Below are 25,667 nucleotides of genomic sequence, written 5' to 3' on the forward strand. Positions count from 1 at the left end.
CTTTTGTTGGCACTGTGTAAACCCCTTTGAGCATATATTTCGATGCACATCAGACTTCTGTTTAGTTTCAGCAATTTCTTGAGGGTGCAAGAGCTTCAATGTACACTACACACGTACTCTGAAGTAAGTTCTATTGAACAAATAAGGAGTTTCTAATAAACCTGCTGCAAGTTCCCTTGGAAGCCTTTAATGAAGGACTTTCAAAGCTTTTTTGACACCCCAAGTGCACAATGTGTACAAACCTTGCCTGTTAATACAATATTGCCAAATAATTCCAAAAAGTTTTATGAGGCATAGCTTGCACAGAAGCCGTGCTGATTCTTCTTTTTAGACTGCCTTCTGTATGTTCAACTAATGTAGTCCAGTAATGTAGTTAGAGCAACATTTCCTGTATTCCCAGACACTTGGAAATATTTGCAGCGGTTTCTCAGAGACTGTATTATCTAGAAATGAGTTGCACATACAAGCAACAGAGGCTCAAACAAAGAGGTGATTCAAGAGACGGGCACTGTTAAGCTCAGTGTTGTCTAGTGGTTAGAGTTGTCTGACTAGGACTGGTAAAATCTGAGTTAAAATCCCCATTCAACTCACTGGATAACATTGGCCAGTCACGTACGCTCCCTCAGCATAAACTATTTCACAAGGTTTTTATGAGGATACAATGGAAGAGAGGATAAGGTCCATGCTGTTCTGAGCTCCATGAAGAATAGGCAGGATGAACATGTAATATAGAGATCAAGCAGGTTTGATAGAAAGGCTGCTTGGTTGCTATCCTATACACACTTGCCCAGAAATGTCCCATTGGTGCTTACTTTTGTGCAAACATGCATCAAGTGTTTTAATGGGTTTGCATTTAACATTTAAAAATGATATATGTGCTATCAATATATTGGAATAGAAAATTTTGCAGGATTTAATACTAAAAGGCAGGGCTTCCTGGATCTCAGCTTCAGTTGCTCCCACCCCACACTTTTGCATTATGTAGATAATAATGCTAACATGTTGGAGGGATGTGTGAAATCATGTACGTAGCATTTTAAATACTCCAAAAAGTGTCATATACATTTTAACTATCATTATTATTACTGTGAGGAATTTCATCGTGAAGCAGATACCAAGGAGTTTTAGACCAAACAAAAGCTTACATCTGCCTTTTTGGATTTTCAAATGTTGACAGATGTGTACCAGCTGGTAGTTGTTTGTTTTTTGTTTGTTTTCTTGTTTTGTGGGGAATGGGGAGAAGTTGTGAGTCTCTTCTTTTGCCCACATAAAACACCAAGTGAACAAATTGTGGACTACAATCCCCAAAATGCACTGGGATTTGTGGCACTGACCTTTGAAAGGAGAAGTAGGTAGTGAACAGTACTTTCCTGGCCGTAGCTGGTAAGGGCAGGATCAACCAGCTGGACTGGGAAGCGTGTCCGTGACCGCGGTGACAGAGATTCCAAAGGAGTCAACAGCAGGCTGACACTCCCCCCCCCCCCCCCACACTCACACACCTCCTCCAGTGGCTGCTCAGGCATCACCGGCAAGAACAGAGGCAGACGCACTCGCTCACTGACACTCTCCGTGCCTCAGCAGCCTGTTCTTGTCAAAGCTGTAAGTATCTGTTGTGCGCCTTAAGAGGAAGAAACAGAGAGGTTGGTCCTTTGGGTGTCTTTTGTCCTCCTTGCTTGCGCTCACAAACTGGCTTTGGAGCCTGGATGCCGAAATGCAGCCAAGTGCACTCGCGCGTGCAAATCCATCCTCTGCTACCAAAGCCCTCTGTGACAAGGCACAAATGGCTACAAGATTCTAACAGAGCCAAAGAGTTGCTGGATTCTGCGTGAGCTGGAGGACATTGTCGTGTAGAAGGATTAGTGAGTGAAATTTAGGTGAAGGATGGCCAAGGAGCATCCTTGTGAGAGAATGACTGTGTGTTTTTTACTTATAGGATCAGAGCCAGTACAAAATTATAAATTGTTAAAATAGAGAAATGGGCTGGCCTGAACTCTGTTTTCATGGCAAGCAGCTGCTGCCACCGCAGTACGTTTGCTTACTGCCTTCCCCAGTAATATTGCTACTAAACATCTATACTACACTTTGAAATTGCCAAAGTACTTTGCAAAGTTTATGGTCTCCACACTTATTATTCTTACAACACACTTGTCATCCTTGTAAAATTGCAGCAATGCTGCATGCAATTTTACATGTGAGGAACTGACTGAGGCTGAAGGGAAAGTGGTGTGACCAAGGCTTTACCACCAGCCCTTAACCCCAGTCTCAGATCCAAACCCATAGGGAGTGAATTGCAGCCATTCACTTACATGGGAGAAAGAGAAGTAGCTAGAGACACTGTTGGCATGGTGTGTGTGTGGGGGGGGGGGCACCCGCCTGTGTTGATACAGTTGTGTGGCCATTTGGATCCCATTATGCCCCTGAAGCCATAATGGAGAAAGTAAATTTGTGGCTAATTTGCTGTGTTCCCTGTAGCTGGGATTAGAGGCAGCTTTTGATTCCCCTCATTAGTGTTGCTCAGATCAGCCAATTTACTGTGTGTCACAATGGCAGCCACTGAAAATCACGCCTGCCTCACCTGTGTAGTTGCGAAGTCCAACATGAAGTCACAACCCAATAAATATATACCTGACGAACAGGCTGCAGTCCTATGAAGGACTCCGCTGTGAGTGGGCATGCAGAGGTGCAAACTATTTGACATGGCAGCTTTATAAGAAAGAATCTTCATGATGCTTCCACTTAAGATTGAGACTGAATTGATGCCCAGGCCCTAGCAATAGACTTGGGCTAGGCACTAATATACATGAGGAAGAACAATCCTTTTATGACCTGGGAATGCAGTGCAGCAGAAGTCCTTCTAGAAATAAACATTTGGTCATTCTTAGACCAAATTGATTAATAACTTTGACTTAGAGCTCAGCCATTGTTGTCCAGAAGAGGATGCTAGAGGTTCATTACATGCATCTCAAACCTGAAAGCTTCTTCTGGGCTATGAATCTTAGCCCCTCAGGGATCTTTCAGTACCCTTCTCTAAAATTTCATTCTTCTTTAAAAGGAGGGTGGGCTACACATTACATTTGGTGAGAAAATTTAGACTTAAAAAGTGGCAGGAGACAGAGACACAATCCTTTCTCTACCCACCACTGACCTGGTCAGTCCCCTCCCCACCATCCCGGGCATTTTGCCACCTGGGTTTAATAATATGTGTTGTGAGGACAAACGAGCATTTGAAGCTGCGCAGCCATCGGTCCTTGATAGCTCTGTATTTATCAGAGCTTGGAAAAGATGAGCCCTCTCAGCGTTTGAGTTTGGAAGAGAGAGCAGGAAACACAAACTGAGCAGTGAGTTGCCCGTTGAGGGGTGCAAGATCTCTCCCTCTGAGAATCTCAAGCGATGGGATAGTGGGTCTGCTGCCCTGAACAATGAACTCTTGTGGCTCCATCTGTGCCAGTGCTCTCTTCTCCAAATAAAACTAACCCAAGAGCATCTTGCCGTTTAGAGAAGTGGGGAGAATGAAGCCATATCAATAAAGCAATCTAAAAACAGCAGTATATAAAAGAAATAAAAGTAATAAACAGCGAACTAAAAGAATTCACAACTGACGATCAAACCTGTAATAAACACACTTCATTAGTAGATGGAATTCTAAAATGAGATGAACTTTAGTCCAATTTATTTCCGCAGTATTTAAGCCAATTAATGTCTCCTCTTGCAGTGGTGTTGATTAATAACTTTGACTTAGAACTCAGCCAGCTTTGCGATACACCCTAGCAGGGATGCCCTTGATCACTGCCCTACAGATGAACCAGAATATCCAAGGACTACATATAAGGTACAATCTCATCAGATCTCAGAAGCTAAGCAGGGTCGGCCCCGGCCAGTATTTGGATGGAATAGCCGGCAGGCAATGGCAAACTACCTCTAAACATCTCTTGCCTTGAAAACCTGATCAGGTCACTATAAGTTGGCTGGAACTTGATGGTGTGTGTTTGTGTGTGTGTATGGCACGTAAGGTGGATCTCTTTGCTATATGTTTCTAACCCTATGTTGGCTTGTCAAGTAGACAAGTTGTTTGCAGCCATGTTGGTCCAAAAGTAAAAGCCACAAACACAATCCATTAGGACCAACCAAATGACACATATCAGTTGGCAAGCTTTTGAGAGCCACAGAACTTTTCATAAGGCCAGATGTTACAAAATTTAAAAAGGGGGAAAGCACACTTTCCACTGACACTACAGGTGTACCGAGTTTGATGTATGGAAGAACACTGAAGATTTTCATACTAGAAATGAGGCAGAAGTCTACTGTGTGGTTCACCCAAGAGAAACCACAATTTCTCATAAGGGCATTTTGAAGAAAGCAGAATCAGTGACTCCCATTATACCAATGTGAGTGTGTTAATTGTCGTATAGCCCGTTCTGATTCATGGCAACCCTATGAATCAGTGTCCTCCAAAACATCCTATCGTTTAACAGCCTTGCTTAGGTCTTACAAACTGAGGGCCGTGGCTTCTAGTTACAGCACAATCCTAAGAATGCTTTCCTGGACGTAAGCCCTATTGACTAGGCATCTGTGGGATTCTGAGTAGACATATTTAGGTTGGAACTTTTAATCACTTCCTTAACCAAACACATATTGAACAGGTGGTCTCTCACTCCTTTTGAGGTCTGTGTAGATGCTGTTACTCAGCCAATGTACTGTAACTCACATCCTTTCAGTGCCTCTTCTGGAAAATAAATTCCTACCAATTTTTAGCTTGGGAGACTGACAGGTGAAATCCTAGATGAGACTGAGTGGCAACCCACCTGGACATCTTTTGCTACTTGGTATTCCTGAAAAATGCTTTGTTTAGGATTTACTGAATCTTCAAGGAATGAGTATTCTCCAATGTATAGAGTCTGCAAACCTTTAGACAGCCAATACAGTGTAGTGGTTAAAGTGTGAAACTACAGATCTTGGAGACCAAAGTTCAAATCCCCTGAAAGTTTGCATGGAAACTTGGCCGAGTCATTTTCTCACAGTTTAGCCTACCTTGCAGGTTTGTTGTGAATTTAAAATAGCGGAGGAGAAATAGTAGTAAGACTCTTTGGGATCCCAGTGGGGTATAAACATCTAAATAAATAAATATTTAGACAGCAAGGGATTTAGGGCAGAAAGAAATGCTGCATTCTGGACTGTCAACTCATAGTATTAATTTTATTGACTAAAGATAAATATTGTACAACTTTGCAGAAAGGTTAACTTTAATTTAAATAAATAGAACATTGTGTGTATAGTTAAAGGTTGAAAATATAGACTCCTCATACCTTAATAACAGAAATCTAGGAGCAAATAAAAGAATTCAGTTTGTATTGCTCTTGAGTCTTTCATCCTTTCCCAAAGTAATCTTGTAACAGGAATTTGATGCATCCTTTTTATCAGTTGATTTTGATAGCCCCAGGAACATAGGTGACCTATAATAAATTAATGTTCAAAGAGCCAAAGAAGAAACGCTTCAGTAGTAACACGGGGAGTAAGTTGGAAACTGTTCACCAATTAGAAGAAACATTCCTTATGATCTTATACCACACCTTCTGCCACATCATGGGGAAAAATAGGCACACGTTTTATTGGTACTTGTAACACTAGCTACAGAATATGCAACAGCAGGTGGTACACTGGTACATGGTGTCTGTGCCACTGTTCATGCTTGTGCCTTTAGAGGCACATATCCTGCTGACTGATATTTAGAGACATGGGGAAGGGGTTTGCTATAATTTGAAAAACGGCAGCTCTAGAAAGTCACATGAACAAACAGACCAAGAATCTTGGGGTGGTAGTGGATAGCTCGATGAAGATGTCAACCCAGTATACACAGTATTCCAAGTGCTGTGAAAAAGGCAAATTCCATGCTGGCCATAATTAGATAAGAAATAGAGAATAAAACTGCTGCTATCATACTGCCCTTGTACAAATCTATGGTGAGACCCACACTTGGAATACTGTGTACACTCCCGGTCACCACACCTAAAAAGGATATTGCCAAGATTGAGAAGGTGCAGAAAAGAGCAGCCACAACGATCAGTGGGCTAGAGCAACTGTCCTATGAGGAATGGTTAAAACACTTAGGGCTGTTTAGCTTGGAAAGAAGGTGGTTAGGGGAGACGTGATAGAGGTCTATAAAATTATGCAGGGTATGGAGAGAGTGGACAGGGAGAAGCTTTTCTCCCTCTCTCATAATACTAGAACTTGGGGACATCTGCTGAAGCTGGAGGGTGAGAGATTCAAAACAGATTAAAGGAAATATTTCTTCACACAATGCATAGTTAAATTGTGGAACTCCCTGCCCCAGGATGTGGTGATGGCTGCCAACTTGGAAGGCCTTAAGAGGAGAGTGGACATGTTCATGGGGGATAGGGCTATCCATGGCTCATAGTCAAAATGAATACTAGTGATGATGCATGCCTATTCTTTCTAGTATCTGAGGAACATGGCTATTATATTAGGTGCTGTGGAACACAGGCAGGATAATGCTGCTGCAGTCATTTGTGGACTTCCTAGAGGTACCTAGTTGGTCACTATGTAAACAGACTGCTGGACTTGGTCTGAATTTAGGGTTGATTTCCAATAGCTTGCAAATACTAGCAGCTGTCAACAGATATGCAATTCAGTTCGATTTGTCTTTTGGAAAAATGGCGGTGTAGCTTAATGGTATGACCTTGGCTGAAAAGGGGAAATCTATACCAGAGCCTTTTTTTAGATAAGCTGTAGTAGAGGACCAAGAGGTTTGCGCTCTTCAACATGTCCACAACATGTGCAGATTAGTATGCATTTGGTAATTTATAGAACCAACATTTATCCTGCATATTCCCTTAGATTTTAGCTAATTGAAGTGGTGGCAGGTGCCACTGATATAACATTTTAATCAAATTTTCTCTGAATCCAAGGGAAATAGAGAAAGTTAAACCATAGGTAAAGATATAGTTCCACTTTTCTTCACTCAGATCCTTTCCCCACTTGTATTGAAACGAGTATTTAGATACACTGGCCTCTTTGGCGTAAAATCTCCATAATTTTGGAGACTATCTTCTGATTTTTACTTATAGTTTCCTCAAATTTTGTCAGGCTTCTTATCCCCTGGCTTGAATGCACACATCTAAACAGAAGCAAACATTAAATATTTTGCTTTTGGGGAGGGCCTGAGAATGGATTAAAAATAAGGATAATAATTGATCGGGTAAATAGGACTCATGCTATGTACTGTTAATTATCCTGATGGCCTGGGGTATATCCAAGCTCTTAGATAATCTACTGCCAGCTTCACTGTTGAAGCATCTGTCATTACTGCTGACCAGCCAGAAGCGATTTCCTAAGGTTTGAAAGGCTTTCTCGATCATGTTTCTTTGAAGTTTCTCTAATCTGCTTAGCAATAGCTTTAATAGATGGTCTGTTTGGAAGCTAACTATACCTTACCATCACTTCCCCATTTGTAAACTGAAGTGAAAACAGTAGTAAATTTAGTAAACATTCATGATATTTGTGACAGACAGGAGGTTGTCCTGCCCTTGAAGGAAAAAAACAGCCACTCAGCAAAGCCTATGGGAGTGCTGTACCAGCATTCAGTCTCCTTTCGGGGGGGGGGGGCATGGAAGGTTGGAGTAAAGCACAGAGGTAGTTCAGATCTGCCTCAGGAAGAGTGCAATGATGGTTTTGGTCTGCCTCAGCAAAACAGCAGACAGTATCGGCTCATTCCTAAACCCAGCAGCACCCGGGGACTGCGTGGCCGGGGCAGTGCTGCAGCACCTCCAAAGAGGTTTGGAGGCTGCCATGAGCAGGAAAAAGGGCCATTTAACTCTAAAAAATAAAAACTGGGGAGAAAAGCCCCTTAGACTAAAAAGATGCTGTGCCAGCAAAAACCTGGTGCAGCACCACTGAGGCAGAGGGGAACGTTACCAGGCTGGAAGGGGTTAGGAGGCTGCCTACCAGCAGCTCCACCCCCCGAAACGCCCCAGGAACAGCCCCCTGGGGCAACGGCACAAGCACTAGCACTGGCAGGATGTTGGCGGGAGCAGCGGGAGCACCCCAACACCAGCATCCATGCCAGTCTTGGCGGCGCAAGGGGCACAGGTGCCGGCCCGATCACTTGTGTACCTCCTATGGACTTTCGGCCCCAAGGCTCAGGAATGGGCTGATTGAAGGGTAGCTGTGCCTGGTAGCATGGCAAAGTGGTTTAGCTCTACCTCTGGGACAGAATAGAGTACATGATTGATAGGCCTGTCTCTGGTAATGAGCAGACCTTGTACCATTTAGTCTGACTATTGGGAAAGGTCGGGCTGGTGTGGGTGGAACACTGTGTGTGTGAAAGGATCCAACCTAGTGGCTCCTCAGCGAAAGCCCGTTTGTACCTGAAAACATTACAGGGAATTCAGACCACACTCTGAGACCATAACTACTTTAAATTTATGTGTCTCAGCCAGGTTTCTCTTTTGACTATCTGGAGACCTACGCTGCTGATTTGTCCTTTAAAACCAACCTGTTAATAAATAATTCTTCTCTGTCATTTACATATAACTCCTGCCTCAGTGATCTCCGCGTTCGTCATGTTCACCACAAAACGTACCTCGCGGCAGCGAGCCCAAAGCCATTACACTTGCTACCCTAAGAACATCTTGTAATGGAGGGGGTGGGGGAAGGTTTACAGTTTAAAGCAAACCTGGTTCCCCCCAAATCATAAGAGGCTGTGTGGGTCCCCTTAGTTGGTAGAAAAGGCCTGTCACAGTGTTGTTTTTGTTTTGTTTTTACATCAGTGATCTCTATGGAATAATTAATACCGAAACATTTCTGGAGTGGCTCCTAAGTCCTCATATAAGTATGCCATGAAGAAATTCAGATGGACTTTCGCTGAGGCCAGGGATGCAGAAGAGCTACACTAGACTGGACTATTGCAATGCACTTTATTGAGGCTACCCTTGAAGAGTGTTCAGAAGCTGCAGCTAGACTGCTGGTCGGGGCCAGCTATTGGGAGTATATGACCCCAATTCTACAGCAGTTATACTGGCTACCAATGTGCTCCTGAGCCCAGTTCAAGGTGTTGGTTTTGTCCTTTGAAGTCTTACATGCCTTGGGACTGGGGAATGTGAAGGATTGTTTTCTCCCATACTTTCCTGCCCAGGAATTAAGGTCACAGGGAAAGGCCCTCTGCTGACTGTCCCACCAAAGAAAGAAGCTCATCTGGTGGAGACACAAGATAAGGAATTTTCAGTGGCAGCCCCACGATTATGGAACAACAACCCCAGGGAGATGTGCCTGGCCCCCTCACTGTTTATCTTCAGGAGACAGTTGAAGATAGTTTAATTTAGGACTGCATTTGACTGATTTATTTTTTATTTATTAGCAATCCTCATTGCAGTTTTAAAAATTGTGACTTTTTATATATATTTTTATCATTGTTGTTTTATACATATTTTATTGTGTTTTTAGTAATTGTTTTATTTATATTGTAAGTAACTACCTTGAGTTCTGCAAGGGAGAAAGGTGTCTAAAAATGTTTTAGATAAATAAATAAGAATTGGAGGGTTTTTTGTTTGCTTGCAGGTCTTCATCAGCTTCCAAGGAATGGCTGCAGACGTTCACAAGAAGGGTGGAGATGTGCTTAATGGGTCATTGGCCCCAGATGATGGGCAGCATTCTGAGAGGTCAGAGAGTCCTACACCAGGGCTGGCTCAGGGAACAGAACCAGGTAAGAAGGGGCTTAAATAGTGATTAAAGTATTTCATGTGGAGCAGGATTATCATACCCCTTATTTTTTAATGATACGGAGACCTCCTTCCCTATTACACTAGCCATCTGGCTTGATATCAAGGGTGAATGGAAATAACTCCAGTCCAGGTGTATACAGAAGGACAAGCTGGTCAGAAGCAATTATTCTTTCAAAAATCCTCAAAGATGACCAATGGTAATGTTATATTTCCACATATAACCCTCTATGGGGATCATTCCAGAAGATGTCCCATGGAAAAGTAATATCCCACATCTCATTCTCCATTTTTGATTGCATGCCAGATTTTTTTTTGAAAGGGGAACTGTGTTTTCAGATATTTAATTTTTTATCACATAGGAAATATAGTAAATAAACTATTTTTATTGTGACTTGGCACGCAACTAACTGCCTTGTGTACCTCTAAAGATTTCTTGACATTTATTTATTTGCTTATTTACTTACTGAATTTACTTATTGAACTGGATCTCCAGTTGCCCAATGTAGTATCTTCAAATATCTTGGGATAACTTTTACCCAATCCTTATCTTGGAAGGAGCACATGGCAGCAATCAAATCAATAGCCATGAGATCAATTGGTGCTGTTCTGATATTTTATTTTACAAAAGGAGGGTTTCTTATAGTTCCAGCTATAAAACCTTTCCTCAGCAAAGTTATTTCCCAACTATTATACAGCATTGAAGTTTGGGGTTGGAGTGATCATTTGATTTCCAGCTTGGAATCTATCCAAAATTATTTCATTCGGAGAATCCTTGCTTTATCTAAAGGCACCCCTGCAGCTCTGATGCGGGCAGAATTTGGCTTACCTTCAATACATGCATGTTGCCCTATTAAAATACTGGAGTGAGCATCGTAAAGTTCCCACCAACATACTTGGCCATCTTAGCTTTGAGGCAATGCTTTCAAATGACGGGGCCTGGTCAACATTTTATAACAATATCCTCATTCGCTATTCCATCACAAATGATTCACAGGGTGTTCCTATCCCAGGTTTTACTATGACGGTCTGGTGTGATGCCGCATCCGATGGCCAGATAATCTCCCAGTCTAAATTTTCGCCCTGGTTTAAGTTGTTTAATAGGAACCATGAAAGAGCCCCTTATTTATCCAATATTTCTGTGTTCAAGCTCAGAGTTGTTTTTACATCAATCAGATTTCAGATCATGCCAACAGCCATGTTAGCTGGATGCTATGCCCAAATCCTGACGGCCTCTCTCTTATGTATTTGCAGATCCTCAAAATTCGAGGACCTCCCCCATTATGTATTGTATTGTTCCCTGTACCTTGAACCCAGATCTAAATTTCTTGCTTTATTTTTATCTAATATTAGCTGTTTCAGTGATTAGGAGAAGCTTTCTTTTTTCCTTTCTGACACTGACTCTGCTGTTACTTACAATATGTCTCTTTTTGCCCTAGTAGCCAGGAGAATTTGAGCCAGTATTGTAGTTAAACCGGACAGTATTTGTATCTGATTTAAATTTATTTTTGTACTTGATTTTAACTGTTTTCTTGTTGAATCTGATTTGATTTTGTCTACTTGATTGTAACGGCCTTTGGCTATATACAGTAAATGTGTACCTGTACTTATTTACTTGCTTAATTTATAGTCACTCTCAGACTCAACGTAGATTACAGAATATAAAACAATGCAATCAGACTAGGGTTGCCAGCCTCCAAGGGGTGGCTGAAGATCTCCCGCTATTACAGTCGATCTCCTGGTGACAGAGATCAGTTCCCCAGGAGAAAATGGCTGCTTTGGCCATTGGAATCTATGGCATTGAAGTCCCTCCCCTCTCCAAACCCCTCCCTCCTCAGGCTCCACCTCCAAAATCTCCAGGTATTTTCCAACCCAGAGTTGGCAACCTTAAATCAGACAGCATAAAACAACCAACAACAGGGCAAGAGGACTAGAATTACAGAATTAGGGAAGTCAAAAAGGGCAAGAGTCCAGTAGCACCTTAAAGACTAACAAAAATATTTTCTGGTAGGGTATGAGCTTTCGTGAGCCACAGCTCACTTCTTCAGATTGGTATCTGAAGAAGTGAGCTGTGGCTCACGAAAGTTCATACCCTACCAGAAAATATTTTTGTTAGTCTTTAAGGTGCTACTGGACTCTTGCCCTTTTTGACTACTGCAAACAGACTAACACGGCTACCCACTGAGAATTAGGGAACAATGCCAACAAAAAGACTATCTAAGGCATGATATCCCACAATTCAGATACTGGAATTACAGAGGTAGAAGACAATGCAGTAAAAGTAATATGATACCTCCAGTAATCATTGCTGCAGTCATATGTCAGGGCCTGTGATTAGATGCTATTTCTTAAAGGACTGAACCTCTCTTCTCCAACCATCAGTGGTAGACCCAGCATGGAATGACATAAAAACAGGCTTTTGTTATGCATTACCATGAAGTAAATAAATACACCAGAATTGGGCCTTAGGCAACATTTTCAAACAACACAAACAGTATATTATGCTAGTAATGGCCAATGTAACGTTCCCCAGACCAGAGCTAAGAGAAGCCATAAAATATAGTTAATTAAGTTATGTATTGCATTGGAAACTAAAAGGTAATTTAGAGCAGGATTTAGACTAATAATCCTGATTAAAGGGATACCATGCTTTCATTAGAAGTATTTATGGCAAAGGTCTGTTGTGTGAATCTAATGTACAGCCCAATCCTGTGCATGTTTTTTCTGAAGTAAGTTCCACTCTGACCAATGGCTCTTAGGGCCAAGCTGGAAGAGATGTTGGAGTTGCAAATGCTCTTTAAACTTTGTCAAATAGCAGCCACGATATATGCATGCACATATATAAAATAATATGTTAATGTGCATGCTCATGTGTATGTGTAAGATTTGCCATTTGCCCACCAGCTCCTGGTAAATCCTGTGCCCTCAGCCCCAATCCCCCTGCCCTCACAAAACTGAGGAGCAGGAGAAAAATATCCCCAAAATGGCCTCCATAACAATGCTCTAGGAATTTTCACATGTCTATGTGGTTTTTACCATAGAGATTAGGGGAATTCCTACAGTGTCACCCAGAAGTGACTTCATTTCCTCCCCAAACTCCACCCGCCCCATGCACTGCCCTCAAAATTTCCCAAGGCAATGCTGGCAACCCATTTGTGTGTGTGTTTTCTCTCTACTAGAGCAAATAGCACCTCTAGGGAGGTGATTTACATCAGGAAAATGGCATTGGGGAAATAGGTAACCCCCATCTCTGCCCAGCACCACAGACCCAGTCCAGATCAGGGCCCCCAACGTGCAATTTAATAAATAAAAAAATATGATTTTAGATCTGCAATATATCATCTACTTTAGGCTTTCTCCCAAGAAAGTTTTTCTGAATCAGCAGACTTAGCATCTGTTAGAGTTCTTTCTCAGCTGAGCATTTAAGAATGAAACAATTTTTATAAGCTGGTAAAGGAACAAAGTTCCTTGGGTAGTCTGTGTTCTCCTTCAATATGAAAGACTGATGTTGAATTTCAGATGTTTGGATGAAGATCAGAGGGTTTCTTCTTTCTAGTGCAAGAACCTTCCTTCCCCAATGATACCAAATATGTAATTTTACATTTGAAGTCACTTAGAACCTACCCTGTCTGGAAAGCTTCCTTTCAGAGGATGTGATGCACATGCTTTGTAGTCCGGGGAACATTCTTGTTTTCAAAGTAAAAGATATCTTACAATATGGCACAGTCATTGAAACTAATGATATCTTCACCCATTAGATTGGGAGCACAAAATAAAAACTCTGGTGTGAGGTCAGGGAACAGCCAACTGTCTATTTACTTTTAATTTAATTTTAAAAACTTTTAGTCTACATTCCCAGACCTCCAATGTCCTGTCCCTTTAACCGAGCCATAGTAGGCTGTCATTTACCACGTGATGTTATTTACCTTCAACTGTTTAAGCCTTTATTAAAGCTTGGGAGAATTAAAGACCCTGAAAAATAGTAGAGTGAGTGCCAGGTTGGGGAGACAGTCCGTAATCAGAGCACCATGGCAGAACAGGCACTATTCATGGTAGCCCCCACCTGGTCCCAAATGATGGGGGCACCAGAGCAGGGCCTTCTCATATAATATCAGTACACAGGCTCACTCATATCAGAGGCTGTCATCATTCAGGTATCCTTGGCCCAAGTGGTGTAGGAGTTTTGCCATCATATATCTTTGTGTGCATCTCAAAGTTTTGATTTCACTCTGTTCTTTGTGGCTTTGTCTAATATCCATCTCTGTTCCGAGGGTGAGTAACTGATTAGCTGTTCTGCCTGGTTGTTTATAAGGAGCAGGCCAGGAAGGAGCAATGTTTGTTCATGCCCAGTCCTATGAGGACCTGACCAGCACAGACCATCCAGATGCAATGCTTCAGATGCCGGGTGGCGGGGAAGATGCCCAGTCTGACCAGTCAAAGATAGAAGAGATCAGCAAGGACTTCAGCGAACTGAGCACACAACTCACTGGCATAACACTGGACTTGGAAGAAGAGATGAGACACAGCAAAGAGGACAAGCTGGACCTCTCGCCACAGGTTTCACACCGGGACTCTGTCCTCTCAGAGAAGGAGGAAGAGGATGTAACCATGGATGCCTGGCGCATGCATCAGAAACATGTCTTCGTTCTAAGTGAGGCAGGCAAGCCAGTGTACTCCCGATATGGGTCTGAAGAAGCGCTGTCTAGTACCATGGGGGTGATGATGGCGCTAGTGTCCTTTGTAGAAGCACAGAAGAATGCTATCAGGTCTATCCATGCAGGTGATTATTTTCATACTGACAGGGCTTCTTCTCAGTCGAGCACTAGCATTGTTATTAGTTTGGCCTTATTATTGGAAAGGAGAATTGTAAAAGAGATTTTCTGAAAGCTAGTGAGGTATGAGACTAGGAGCAGCAGGCAGTGTGGTGTAGTGGTTAGCGTGCTGGACTAGGACAAAGGTCCCCAAGGCGGTTGCCCATGGGCATCATGGCACCAGCCTACACCTTTCCTGGTGCCTCCCAAGTGTTTTTAGAAAGTGGGCGGGGCCAGGTGGGGCTTCTGACTGGCTACTGGAGATCTGGTAAGCTGTGCAGATCTTTTAAAATGTTTCTTTGGCAGCAGCTGCCACCACAGCACAAGGATCGTCACTGCAGGACTGAAAGTAAGCTGTGTATATGGCAGAAAATATATTTTTTAAATATGTTCATTTATTATTTACATCATGTATACCTCACTTTTCTTCCCAGTGGGACCCAAAGTTGCTTACATCTCCTCGTTGTAATCTTATATCCCTCTACTTGCGAGTAAGTCCTATTAAACAAAATGGGGCTTACTTCCGAGTAAGAATGTATCTGGGCTGTAAGTCACTCTTCGCTAAGCCAGCAGCACTGAAAGATATTAGACATCACCTTTGGTAGTTCCTGAATGATAGTACAAAATTGCATAGTAACCAGAATTGCGTGTGTAAATGGGAGGACAACTACAGAATCAGTCACTCGTAAAGTCAGGCTGCTTCCACATGGTGAGGATTTTCTACATTGCTTTCATTGCCACTGGAAATGCAGAGGCATGCACATTGGCAATGAAGCTTCCACACATGAAGAGATTTCTGCACACATCCCTCTGTCTTTTTCTCAACTTTTCCCTTCCACACATGCTTTGCAGTGACTCCAAACTGGCTCTCAGGAGACATGTGTGGTCATCATGCCTGCTGTGGCTACTCAATGACTTTTTTGTTCTTTTCTTGACGCATAATGGTTCAATTAAAATTTGGAATAGATTAGAGGAATAGATTATTACAGTGATTTAGTGCTTTATGTTAATATCAACATACAAACAGTAATCCTTCAGCTGTTCTGTACCTTCCCCTCTTCATTCCTTCCCAGGCAATTGGGACAGAAACTGCCTGCACTATTTCCATTATATCTCTGCAGTGAAAAAGACCAGAGACTTAATTAAAAAAAAAACACTGGAAATTCAGTGGTATGAAAATTTGAAATGAAAATAGATAAGTGGTGATAGATAATTATAGAGCTATAGCACAATAGCAATTGTGTTTGTTAATTACCATCAAGTTGCTTCCGACTTATGACAACTCTATGAATTAATGACCTCCAAAATGTCCTATCGTTAACATTCTTGGTCAGGTCTTGCAAACTGAAGGCCATGGCTCCTTACCAGTTTTTAAAAAGCCCACAAAAACCCATGCAGTAGCAGGACAAGAAAAAAAGGTTGCGAAAGTGGCTTCTATAAGGGAAACTGCCACTGATATGAGTGGGACATTTACAGCCAGTAAAATGTGCACTATTCCTTTCACATGATGTGCTAATGCACTTGGGCAATATTCTTTCCAAAAGGATGAAAGTAAGTTAGGTTTAGGAAAAAGTGTATCAAAAATAGGGGAAACCTGGGAAGAGGACCATTAGACCATAATATCTTGTGGAGCCCCCTCCCAAAAAAGTGCTCCAGTTTGGAAGACAAGGCAGAGAAAAACCTGTGCAGAAGCAGCCATAGGCTACTAGTGGACCTATTCCACAGTAAACTGACTGTTCAGTATAAGGAAGAAATCTGTGAACCTTGTTCCTTGCTAGGCTTCAGATTCTTAGTCGCCAATGGATTTTATGCTCCCCATTGTAGTCTTGCAAGAAAACCTATTGTGTAAGGATATTGGGGGTATGGGTGCACAATTTCTCATACCCTCCCACCATGCAAAAACTGCTTCCTGATATGTTAACGTGCTTCTCTGTCTTTCTCTCTCCCCATTTTTGCCTACTTGGCAGAGGGGTACAAGGTGGTGTTTGTGTGCAGAAGCCCCTTGGTGCTGGTCGCTGTGGCTCGGACCCGGCAGTCAGAGCAAGAGATCGCCCAAGAGCTCCTTTACATCTACTACCAGATCCTCAGCCTGTTGACCTGGACCCAGCTCAACCGCATCTTCCAGCAGAAGCAGAACTACGACCTGCGGAGGCTGTTGGCAGGCTCCGAGCGGATCACGGACAACTTGCTTGGCCTGATGGCCAGGGACCCCAGCTTCCTGATGGGGGCCGCACGTTGCCTGCCTATGGCTGCCGGAGTCAGGGATGTTGTGAGCACCTGCCTCCAGCAAGCCAAAGCGCAGAGTCTGGTGTTTGCCATCCTTCTCTCCAAGAACCAGCTGGTGTCGCTGGTAAGGAAAAAGGACCAGTTCTTGCATCCCATTGACCTCCACTTGCTCTTTAATCTAATCAGCTCATCCTCCTCATTTAGAGAAGGAGAAGCCTGGACTCCGATCTGCCTCCCCAAGTTCAACTCCAGCAGCTTCTTCAGCGCCCACATTTCCTACCTGGAGCAAGACACAGACCTGTGCCTTCTCCTGATCTCTACTGACCGCGAAGACTTCTTCACTGTGTCTGCCTGCAAGCGCAGGTTCCTAGAACGCCTGAAGAAGCGGGGTGTTTATCATGCCCTCTTGGAGGCACAGCACACACCTTTCTACAGTGTCTCCCAGGTGGGAATCCCATACCTCAGGCACTTCATCTACAAATCCAAGAGTTCAGGACTCTTCACCAGGTGAGAGTCTGTTCCAGGCAACATCTCCATCAGCTCATAAATGCTGCTAAGAGCAAAGATAGATGGCATTGACTTCATATGTGCTTTCAGAGTAGTCAGGCTACTGGTCAGAGTAGTCACTGCAGCCAGGTTGGCACCCGTGATAAGTCACTGCTACAGGCCTTGTGAACGAAAGACACTGTAGAACTCATTGCTGCCTACTCCATTAGCATTATATCTGAAACCAAGCAAACCCAGCCTTTGCGCTGCAGATCCTTGAGATATTCTACAAAGCATTTGTTTGGGAGCCTTGCAGATAATACCATCAGACCATAAACATCACCATGCCAACTAAACCACTTAACTGGGCTTCAACAACAGGTGGTTATGGATGGCCAGCCTGTGACACAGGTGCCACATGTCACCCTTGCAGCATGGATATGTGGCACATCTTTACAAGTGCAGCATGGCTCATGAGCCTGATGGCGCAAAGTCAGGCCCACACTCCTTTCAGCCTCTCCAGTGCCGTGCTGCTCCCTGTGCCCCAGCTGAGTGTTGTAGTCAAAATCACCCTAAGACTTGGGGCAGGGAAATTCATTATTTATTGTAGTGTACTCCAGAATGGCACTGTCTCAGGCTGCTGGCTTGACTCGATTGCAGCACACTTGCCAAGAAGGTAGCTCACCACTAAGTTCTATGATTTGGGTATCATTTGGGCTGTATGATGCTTGGAAGACTTAAGTAGCAAGCTAGCGGTCAGCATCTTAAATGGCTTGATTCCAAAGTTGTTCCAAATGTTAAGCAATTGGCCATTGGATCTGTAGGTCCCACTGATGCCGAATTCCGAGGCTTCTGCTGACAGGAAATTCTACAGTGCCTCGTAAACAGCAGCACTGAAGTCAGGATAAAGCTTTAGTCCCTTTCCAGTTTACAGTGTTAAAAACAATCAGCGTTGCAGAAGTGATTTGTAGTGTCCTATTATGGCCCAGTGATGAGGGATAGCAGTATTTAGAAGATTATTCTTTTATCCAGCTTCCTCCTTTCCTTTGGGAGGAACCAAAGAAATTGGATGTCATAAATAAAGCAGAGCATGGTGCAGACTCAGCTAAAGGAACATCTGCAGGGCAATCATGCAGCATGCCTGATCTCTTCAACCAATGAGCACCACGGGCCTTATGCTGGTCCCCAGTCAGCTTACTCAGCTCCCAATTCCTAACTTAGACCTTAATTGAATCCATTTGTAAGTGAAATTTCAGCCCTCTGTAACTACAGGTTTTGCTTCCCTGGCTGATCACCTGACAGTTATGACTTGGTTTAGACATATTCAGTAGCTCTAATTTCTGTCCCAAGAAGAGAAGCTGTTCTGCCTTCATTTATATTAATGACAAGGGGGCATAACCAACGGTGACTTTGTTTTTCCAGCCCAGAGATTGAGGCTCCCTACATCACTGAGAACGAAAAGGAGAGACTTCTGGGACTGTACCAATACTTACATAGCCGGGCTCATAATTCTTTCCACCCTCTAACGAACATCTATTATACTGGATCTCATGAAAACCTCCTGGCTTGGGTAAGAGTTACACTTCCTCGCTGCTGCTGTGATTGAGAGCCAAAGGACAAAACCAGAAAAGGTATTGGGAGATCCAAGAATTGATCTCCCAAGCATTACATAACAGCTGGAATCTTGGTAGGTGTGGGGGTCAAATTGGGGCCACAGTCCCAGAGGAGAAGAGTTTAACTCTTCCATCTCCCCCCCTCCCAAATCTCCATTTTCCCAGCTACAAACGGCCCCCTAGAGTTGCTATTTAACCTGTTATGGGAAAAAGGCCAGCAATATATCAGCAACTTAATAGACATATGGGAATGCATATATTTACTTTTTTTTATTTATTTATAGGCCATCTTTCTCCCCGAGATGCAAGGTGGGATTACAACTAAAAACAAGTATAGTTAGAGAGAACATTGCACTAAAAACATAGTATAATATAGAGTAAAGAGGAATTATAAGACTGTAGGAGTTACACATTACATTATGTACAATCAACAAAGAAGGAAAGCTAGATTACAAAATTAGTGCAATGAACACACCATAATATATACAATGAAAATTTGAAATTCCGTGGACATGAGCTATAGCTATGGCATTTTATAAAATATGCCCTCCTGAACAATTCCACTTTACACATTCTGCAGAATGACAGGAACCTGGACCCTTGCTGACCTTCTCAGGCAGGCCATGCCGCAAAGTGGGAACCGCAGCAGAAAGTGCACATATATGGGCAGCTGTTGATCTTACACATTTGCAGGGTGACATTCAAAAGTCTTTGGGGAACTTATCAGGAGAGGCATTCCTGCTGATATGGGAGGGGGTCTTAATCGATGATAACCTGAAAACTCTGGATTGAATGTGGTAACTAACTGGTAAGCGATTGCAAAATAGGTCACAAACAGAGGACCCACAAGTACTTGTAGGGGGCATCTCATTTCCCCCTCTCCCACTGTTTCCTCTTAGTAAAAACCCCTATAGACTCTCCCCTTTCCTGCTTCTATCTGTCCTTCCCACCCACCAGCCGGCCTACCTTTATCTCTTCCCAGTCTTCAGCTTCCCCTCCTTCCTTGTCCCTTGCAGCCTCGCCCTGGGAAAACTCTGTATAGTTCCAGCTACTGGGCCAGGCCAGGTCCATTTGCACTGTAGAGATCCCACAAGGACTTACAGGGAGGCCTCACTTTCCCATGTATCCCCCTCCCCACACTGTTTCTTCCTTTCTTCCACCTGGCAACCCCCATATCCTCACCTTTCCATGCTTTTCAGAGCCAGTGTGGTGTAGTGGTTAAAAGTGGTGGTTTGGAGCGGTGGACTCTAATCTGGAGAACTGGGTTTGATTCCCCACTTTTCCACATGAAGTCAGCTGGGTGACCTTGGGCTAGTCACAGCTCTCTTAGAACTCTCTCAGCCCCACCTACCTCACAGGGTGTCTGTTGTGGGGAGGGGAAGGGAACGTGATTGTAAGCCGGTTTGATTCTTCCTGAAGTGGTAGAGAAAGTCGGCATATAAAAACTAACTCTTCTTCTTATCCGCCTCACTCACCACCAACCCACCAACCAACTTTTAATCTGTCCCCAATCTTTGGATATGTTATTTATTTACTTCGTTTCTATTCCACCTTTCTCCACAGTGAGGACCCCAAAGCAGCTTATAGCATTCTCCTGTCATCCATTTTATCCTCACAACAAACCTGTGAGGTAGGTTAGAATGAGAATGTGTAACTGGCCCAAGGTCACCCAGTGAGTTTCCATGGCAATGTGGGTATTCAGACCTAGGTCTCCAAAATCCTAATCTGAAACTCTAACCACTACAATACACTGATTTTGTTGGGTGACTGCTGTTGAACAATAGCAAACACCCGGTCCTGGGTGAGTCATGCAAGTTGCATGTATATTGTGATAGTCGAACTGCAATGTGCTATAACAAACGGTTTCATATTTGTACATCTGTTAAATAAGCTCCTCTGGACAAATTCTTCTGTACAAAGTACCATGTTGTTTAAGAAATAAATGAAATATGACCTTAACAGAACTTGGTTCTCGTAGGTTATCCGGGCTGTGTAACCGTGGTCTTGGTATTTTCTTTCCTGACGTTTCGCCAGCAGCTGTGGCAGGCATCTTCTGTCCTTCAGTGTTACTCCTCTGAAGATGCCGGCCACAGCTGCTGGCGAAACGTCAGGAAAGAAAATACCAAGACCACGGTTACACAGCCCGGATAACCTACGAGAACCAATGAACTCTGACCGTGAAAGCCTTCGACAATATCTTAATAGAACTGTTTTCTATTGGTGAAAGAGTTTGCAAAGCTTGAAGCAACACAGAATTCTTCATCAGATTACTATTTTACTGACATATTCTCTTACCAACATTGGCTGGACCGAGGTGAAGTATCACTTATCTCTTTTTTTTTTAACGCTAGTCAGCACAACTATACCTCTTTAAGAGCAATAACCATAGAAGGCTGGGTCTGCTTTGATTGTAGGCCTTAATGAAATTTTCTCATTTCCTTTCTCCAGGTGACGAATGCTTTTGAGCTCTACGTGTGCTTCAGCCCCCTGGGGACCAAAGCAGCAGCTGTTGGCGCTGTCCACAAACTTATGAGATGGATCCGCAAGGAAGAGGACCGGCTTTTTATATTGACCCCGCAGACTTATTGAACTTGGTGGTGTGGCCTGTGCAGCCTGCCTGGTGGTTGCTGAACTTCTGCTTCTCAGAGTTGTTGAGTGGCCTACAGAGACATCTTCACCCCACTGGTGTGCCAAAGGACCCACACTTTCCACAGCCATGAATATGAAGAGGGAAGAAGAAGTAGGCAGCGGAGCTCTCTAACCATCTTGAACCTTGTGTCTGAGTTTATAGTAGATTTTCACAATCATGCCTGCTCTGTGCGGAACTGAATCACAGACCTCCTGTGGGAAAGGAAAAGAGATGATGCACTTTATCCAAAATAATAAAGGGCCTGACAAAAAAGACGTTCATCGAAATCAGAAAGGCAAGTGTATAAATCTGATTTCTAGAAGGACATAATGATTTAGGCCTTGGTCTGATAGAATAGCTAAGAGCATTTCCACTCTTCCCTCTTTTCTTAAACCAGTCTTTCCTTGTATCGTGAATTTTTTTAAAAAATAAAACCAGCATATGACTAAACATCCTCTATAGCAGGGGTGGGGAACCTTTTTTCTGCCAAGGGCCATTTGGATATTTATAACATCATTTGCGGGCCGTGCGTTCTGGCCCTGCCCCCTTTAACCCCTCCATTGTCACCACTTCCGCCCCCAGCCCTCTTGTAGCACAGAGGAAATACGTTTCTCCACAGCCCAGATGGGAAAGGGTTAACACAGTTTCTTGGGCGGTCCTAGCAGCTCCATAGCTAACAACTCTTCTGCAAGAGGGGAAAAAGGTTCCTTTTCCCGGCAAAGGCAAAACAAACTCACATCCAGCTTGAATTGAGGCTATTCCTGTTTGCGGGAGGGGGCGAATCACCAGTCTTAGATCCTTCTGAACTAGAGATCTGCCAGGACCCATGAAGGGCCAGACCAGATGATTTCGCGGGCCTTAAACGGCCCCCGGGCCTGACATTCCCACGTCTGCTGTATAGGCTGTGCTAGATATCTGCGATATACTGCTTTCGCAGTAACATCTATATGTAACACAAGGGAAATTTTAAAAAATAGCTTTACATGTGACAAAATTTGAAGGCAACCCATTCATCTGTCCTGGCACTGCAACTATAAATTGGCAGCACAGCATGAGAGCAAGGATCTGAATACCACTTCCTAATACACACACACACATTCTGTACTTTATGGAATGTTCTGTTCATCCATGAGGTTGAGGGTGAGAGTATTGATATGCAGAGAAAAGCAGCCACATTCCATGTTCTATAAGTACAAAAATTAAAAGAATACACTCAGGGAATAATGGACAACATAGTGGAATAAGCTGTGTGGAAGCAGAGACCTGTTGCTCAGCACGTTCTTTAGCTGCTTCACAATGGGAAACATGGAGGTAGTTCTGCAGGAAAACAAGCACACACCTTTGGATATTGTACTCGGGGGGAAATCTTTTTAAAAGCACACCTTGAAGAGGTGGACAGAATGTATTGACAATATCTAGCATGCATGGCTAGAAAGAGACTTTTAAGTGTACTTTAGATCAGACCAAGACTCTTCTAGTCCAGATGTGGACTTGCAAAGGAAACACTGTCTCGGGGCTGGCCTTTCTGTCATACACAGAGTGGAAACTATATATGTTTCCAAGTGTATATATCTCATGCCTTTTACACTTCACCTCAATTTAAATGTTAGGCCAAATTATCAAAGATGTGATAAACCTGTGTCTGTGTCAGACTGCAGGTAGATCACTTGATATCCTCCACCATGCAAAATATTTCCTCCGCATAGAAAACAAACATACTGGGGAGAAAGCTAACTTAGAATCTTTCTTCCTTTCTATGTAGACAGATATTTTTTTTTGTCATGTGAAATGCACCTCCACTGAATTTGGCATGTGAAATGTACCTGTCACTGAACTGGTCCAGGTCAAGCACCAGTTTAATAATAATGACACAGGTTATACTAGGCCTTAGACATGAACTCTTGTAGGAATGGAACATTGCAAGGTCTTGATTAATACCCGATGGGTGTGTGCACCCACACAAACACACATGCATACCAGGGGAGAATGACCCTCAAAGGAATAAGTCCTGAACTGTGACTGGCCAATAACAATGCAGTCCCATTAAGTGCTACACAGTATGAAAAACAAGAAGGAAAAAGGTGGTGGGTGTAATCCACATCTTGTGAATGTGGGAAACCAAATAGCCACATGATGGCAGCAGAGAGTCACATTTGTGGCACAGCTTTTTAAGGGGCCGGAGCAGTGATGATTAAAATTAAAAAATTAAATTAAAGCAAAACTTAACATTCAGCATTTCCTAATTTCGCAGCATGCAAATTCAAGTCACATCTTCTGTTGCATGTGAACTGAAAATCAGAAGGTCATGTAAGGGCTTGAGATAATGAGATTTAAATAGTCAGAATGTTCCTGATTGCTTAGTATTCATAACTTTAATTGTCAATGCACTGGAACTTCCATTATTAAAATATCAAACAGACATAGTGACACCCACATTTATCTTTGTCCTCCACGTATCATGTCAAACTTATGTAAATTGTACTTTCATTAGTCCGTGATTTGAGTTTTCTAGCTATCATCCCCCTGTTCTTACCTTCTATTCCGGTGTGTGCATGGCTTTGATCATTTCTGCCATTTGCTATCAGTGAATTGCACTTTAGCATCTGTAAAATAGTTGTCATATTCCTTGCTTGCATAATCTGTTGTCAATGACGGTTGTGTCATGTGTGTTCGCTGTAGCACTTGTTTCAGTTTTAGTCAAAATCATACTGTCCTATCCTAGAGACATCAGAAAAATTCTCCAGTTCACTCCCCTCTTAAACAATCTTTTGGACCTGTTCTGTTTCTCTCCTCTTTTTGAGGAGAGACACAACCCTGCTATGAACAGGACCGGAATTAATTGTCAGAAGCTTCATCACGCCTCTCCTCCAGAGCAGCAACCAGACCCTCCTGGCACAGTGGGCAGTGCAGGATGCCTGGGGACGTGAACATAGAGTTAGAAGGGACCACCAGGCTCATCTAGTCCAACCCCCATGCACAATGCAGGAAATTCACAACTACCTCCCCCACCCACACAGTGACCTATACCTCCATGCCCAGAAGATGGACCCCCCAAAAAACCCTCCAGGATCCCTGGCCAATTTGGCCTGGAGGAAAATTGTTTCTTGACCCCAAAGTGGCAATCACCCAGGGCACGTAAGAAAGGGCCACGAGCGCCAAACACTGATGCAACCCTTCCTTTGACATTCCAAAGGCATCGGGCCAAATGGGAAAAAATTAGAGAGAATAGAACTTCTGTTAAAAGAACATATCATTTTTCTCCAGGCTTGTTAGCAACCCTATGAGCTAGTGGCAGTGACAGCAGCAGCAAAATGTCCTTTTTTCTCAGGACAAGAAAACAGCTTGAGCAGGCCCAGGTGCAAATTATGGTTTGAGAGGACATCAAGGCTGATGTCACAGCAGCAGAGCTAAATCCTGGGCTCTGTCTGTGAGTAAAGAAGAACACAAGCAGGAGGTCATGGAGAACTCCAAGTTAGCATGGGAGGATGACGAGCTCCTGCCTCCAAGATACTCACTGTGAGGCAGATTCCTCAGTAACTCCCTGAAGGGGCCCTTCATTGGTACCAATGCTGCCTCCTGAGCCAGCAGGCCCTCAAGCCAAGAGGCCCTAGCTTGGAACCTCCTGCTACCAGATCTACCATGTTCTGCCCCAGGAGCAGAGAAAGCAAAGGGCAGCCCAAAACCTCCCATCTGCTAAGCAAGCACCAGAAGAAACCAACAAGTCACTGCAGGATCTGGGCCCTGCTACTCAGAGCTGACTCAGTTTGGGAGATGAGCCTAACTCTGGACCCAGCATCACCTGTAGGGAAACTCCCTATATAAGCCTGCAGTAAAGCTAGAGCCGCCATTGGATCAACTTGTCTGTAACGCTGATGAGTAGGGTTGCCAGGTCCCTCTTTGCCACCGGTGGGAGGTTTTTGGGGCGGAGCCTGAGAAGGGTGGGGTTTGGGGAGAGACTTCAATGTCATAGAGACCAATTGCCAAAGCGGCTGTTTTCTCCAGGTTAACTGATCTCTGTTGTAATATCAGGAGATCTCCAGCTAGTGCCTGGAGGTTGGCAACCCTACTGATGACCCTGACAGTTACTTCAGTTTGCTACAACTTGAGGCCATGTCTTTGGGGGTACTGCTACTGTGGAATTCTGTGGTTGCTCAGGGCCTTTAGCCTGGCC

The 25,667-nt window shown here is 43.5% G+C and overlaps 1 protein-coding gene across 1 annotated transcript; it reads left to right on the forward strand.

The window, feature by feature from the left end:
* Positions 1-1,514: 1,514 nt before the first annotated feature.
* On the forward strand, positions 1,515-21,473 carry MON1A (MON1 homolog A, secretory trafficking associated). The gene is made up of 6 exons (XM_056859946.1): positions 1,515-1,599; positions 9,571-9,715; positions 14,044-14,511; positions 16,510-17,275; positions 18,677-18,824; positions 21,316-21,473. The coding sequence occupies exons 2-6, from the start codon at positions 9,592-9,594 to the stop codon at positions 21,454-21,456; spliced, it is 1,647 nt and encodes a 548-aa protein (XP_056715924.1). The 5' UTR covers positions 1,515-1,599; positions 9,571-9,591; the 3' UTR covers positions 21,457-21,473.
* The last annotated feature ends 4,194 nt before the right edge of the window (positions 21,474-25,667 follow it).

Source organism: Euleptes europaea, chromosome 1 (genome assembly GCF_029931775.1).
Source record: "Euleptes europaea isolate rEulEur1 chromosome 1, rEulEur1.hap1, whole genome shotgun sequence".
NCBI classification, from domain to species: domain Eukaryota; kingdom Metazoa; phylum Chordata; class Lepidosauria; order Squamata; family Sphaerodactylidae; genus Euleptes; species Euleptes europaea.

Coding starts and splice junctions, on each gene's coding strand:
- MON1A (XM_056859946.1), top strand. CDS start 9,592: ATGGCTGCAGACGTTCACAAGAAGGGTGGAGATGTGCTTAATGGGTCA. Junction 9,716..14,043: donor GGCTCAGGGAACAGAACCAG/GTAAGAAGGGGC, acceptor GTTGTTTATAAG/GAGCAGGCCAGGAAGGAGCA. Junction 17,276..18,676: donor AGTTCAGGACTCTTCACCAG/GTGAGAGTCTGT, acceptor TTGTTTTTCCAG/CCCAGAGATTGAGGCTCCCT.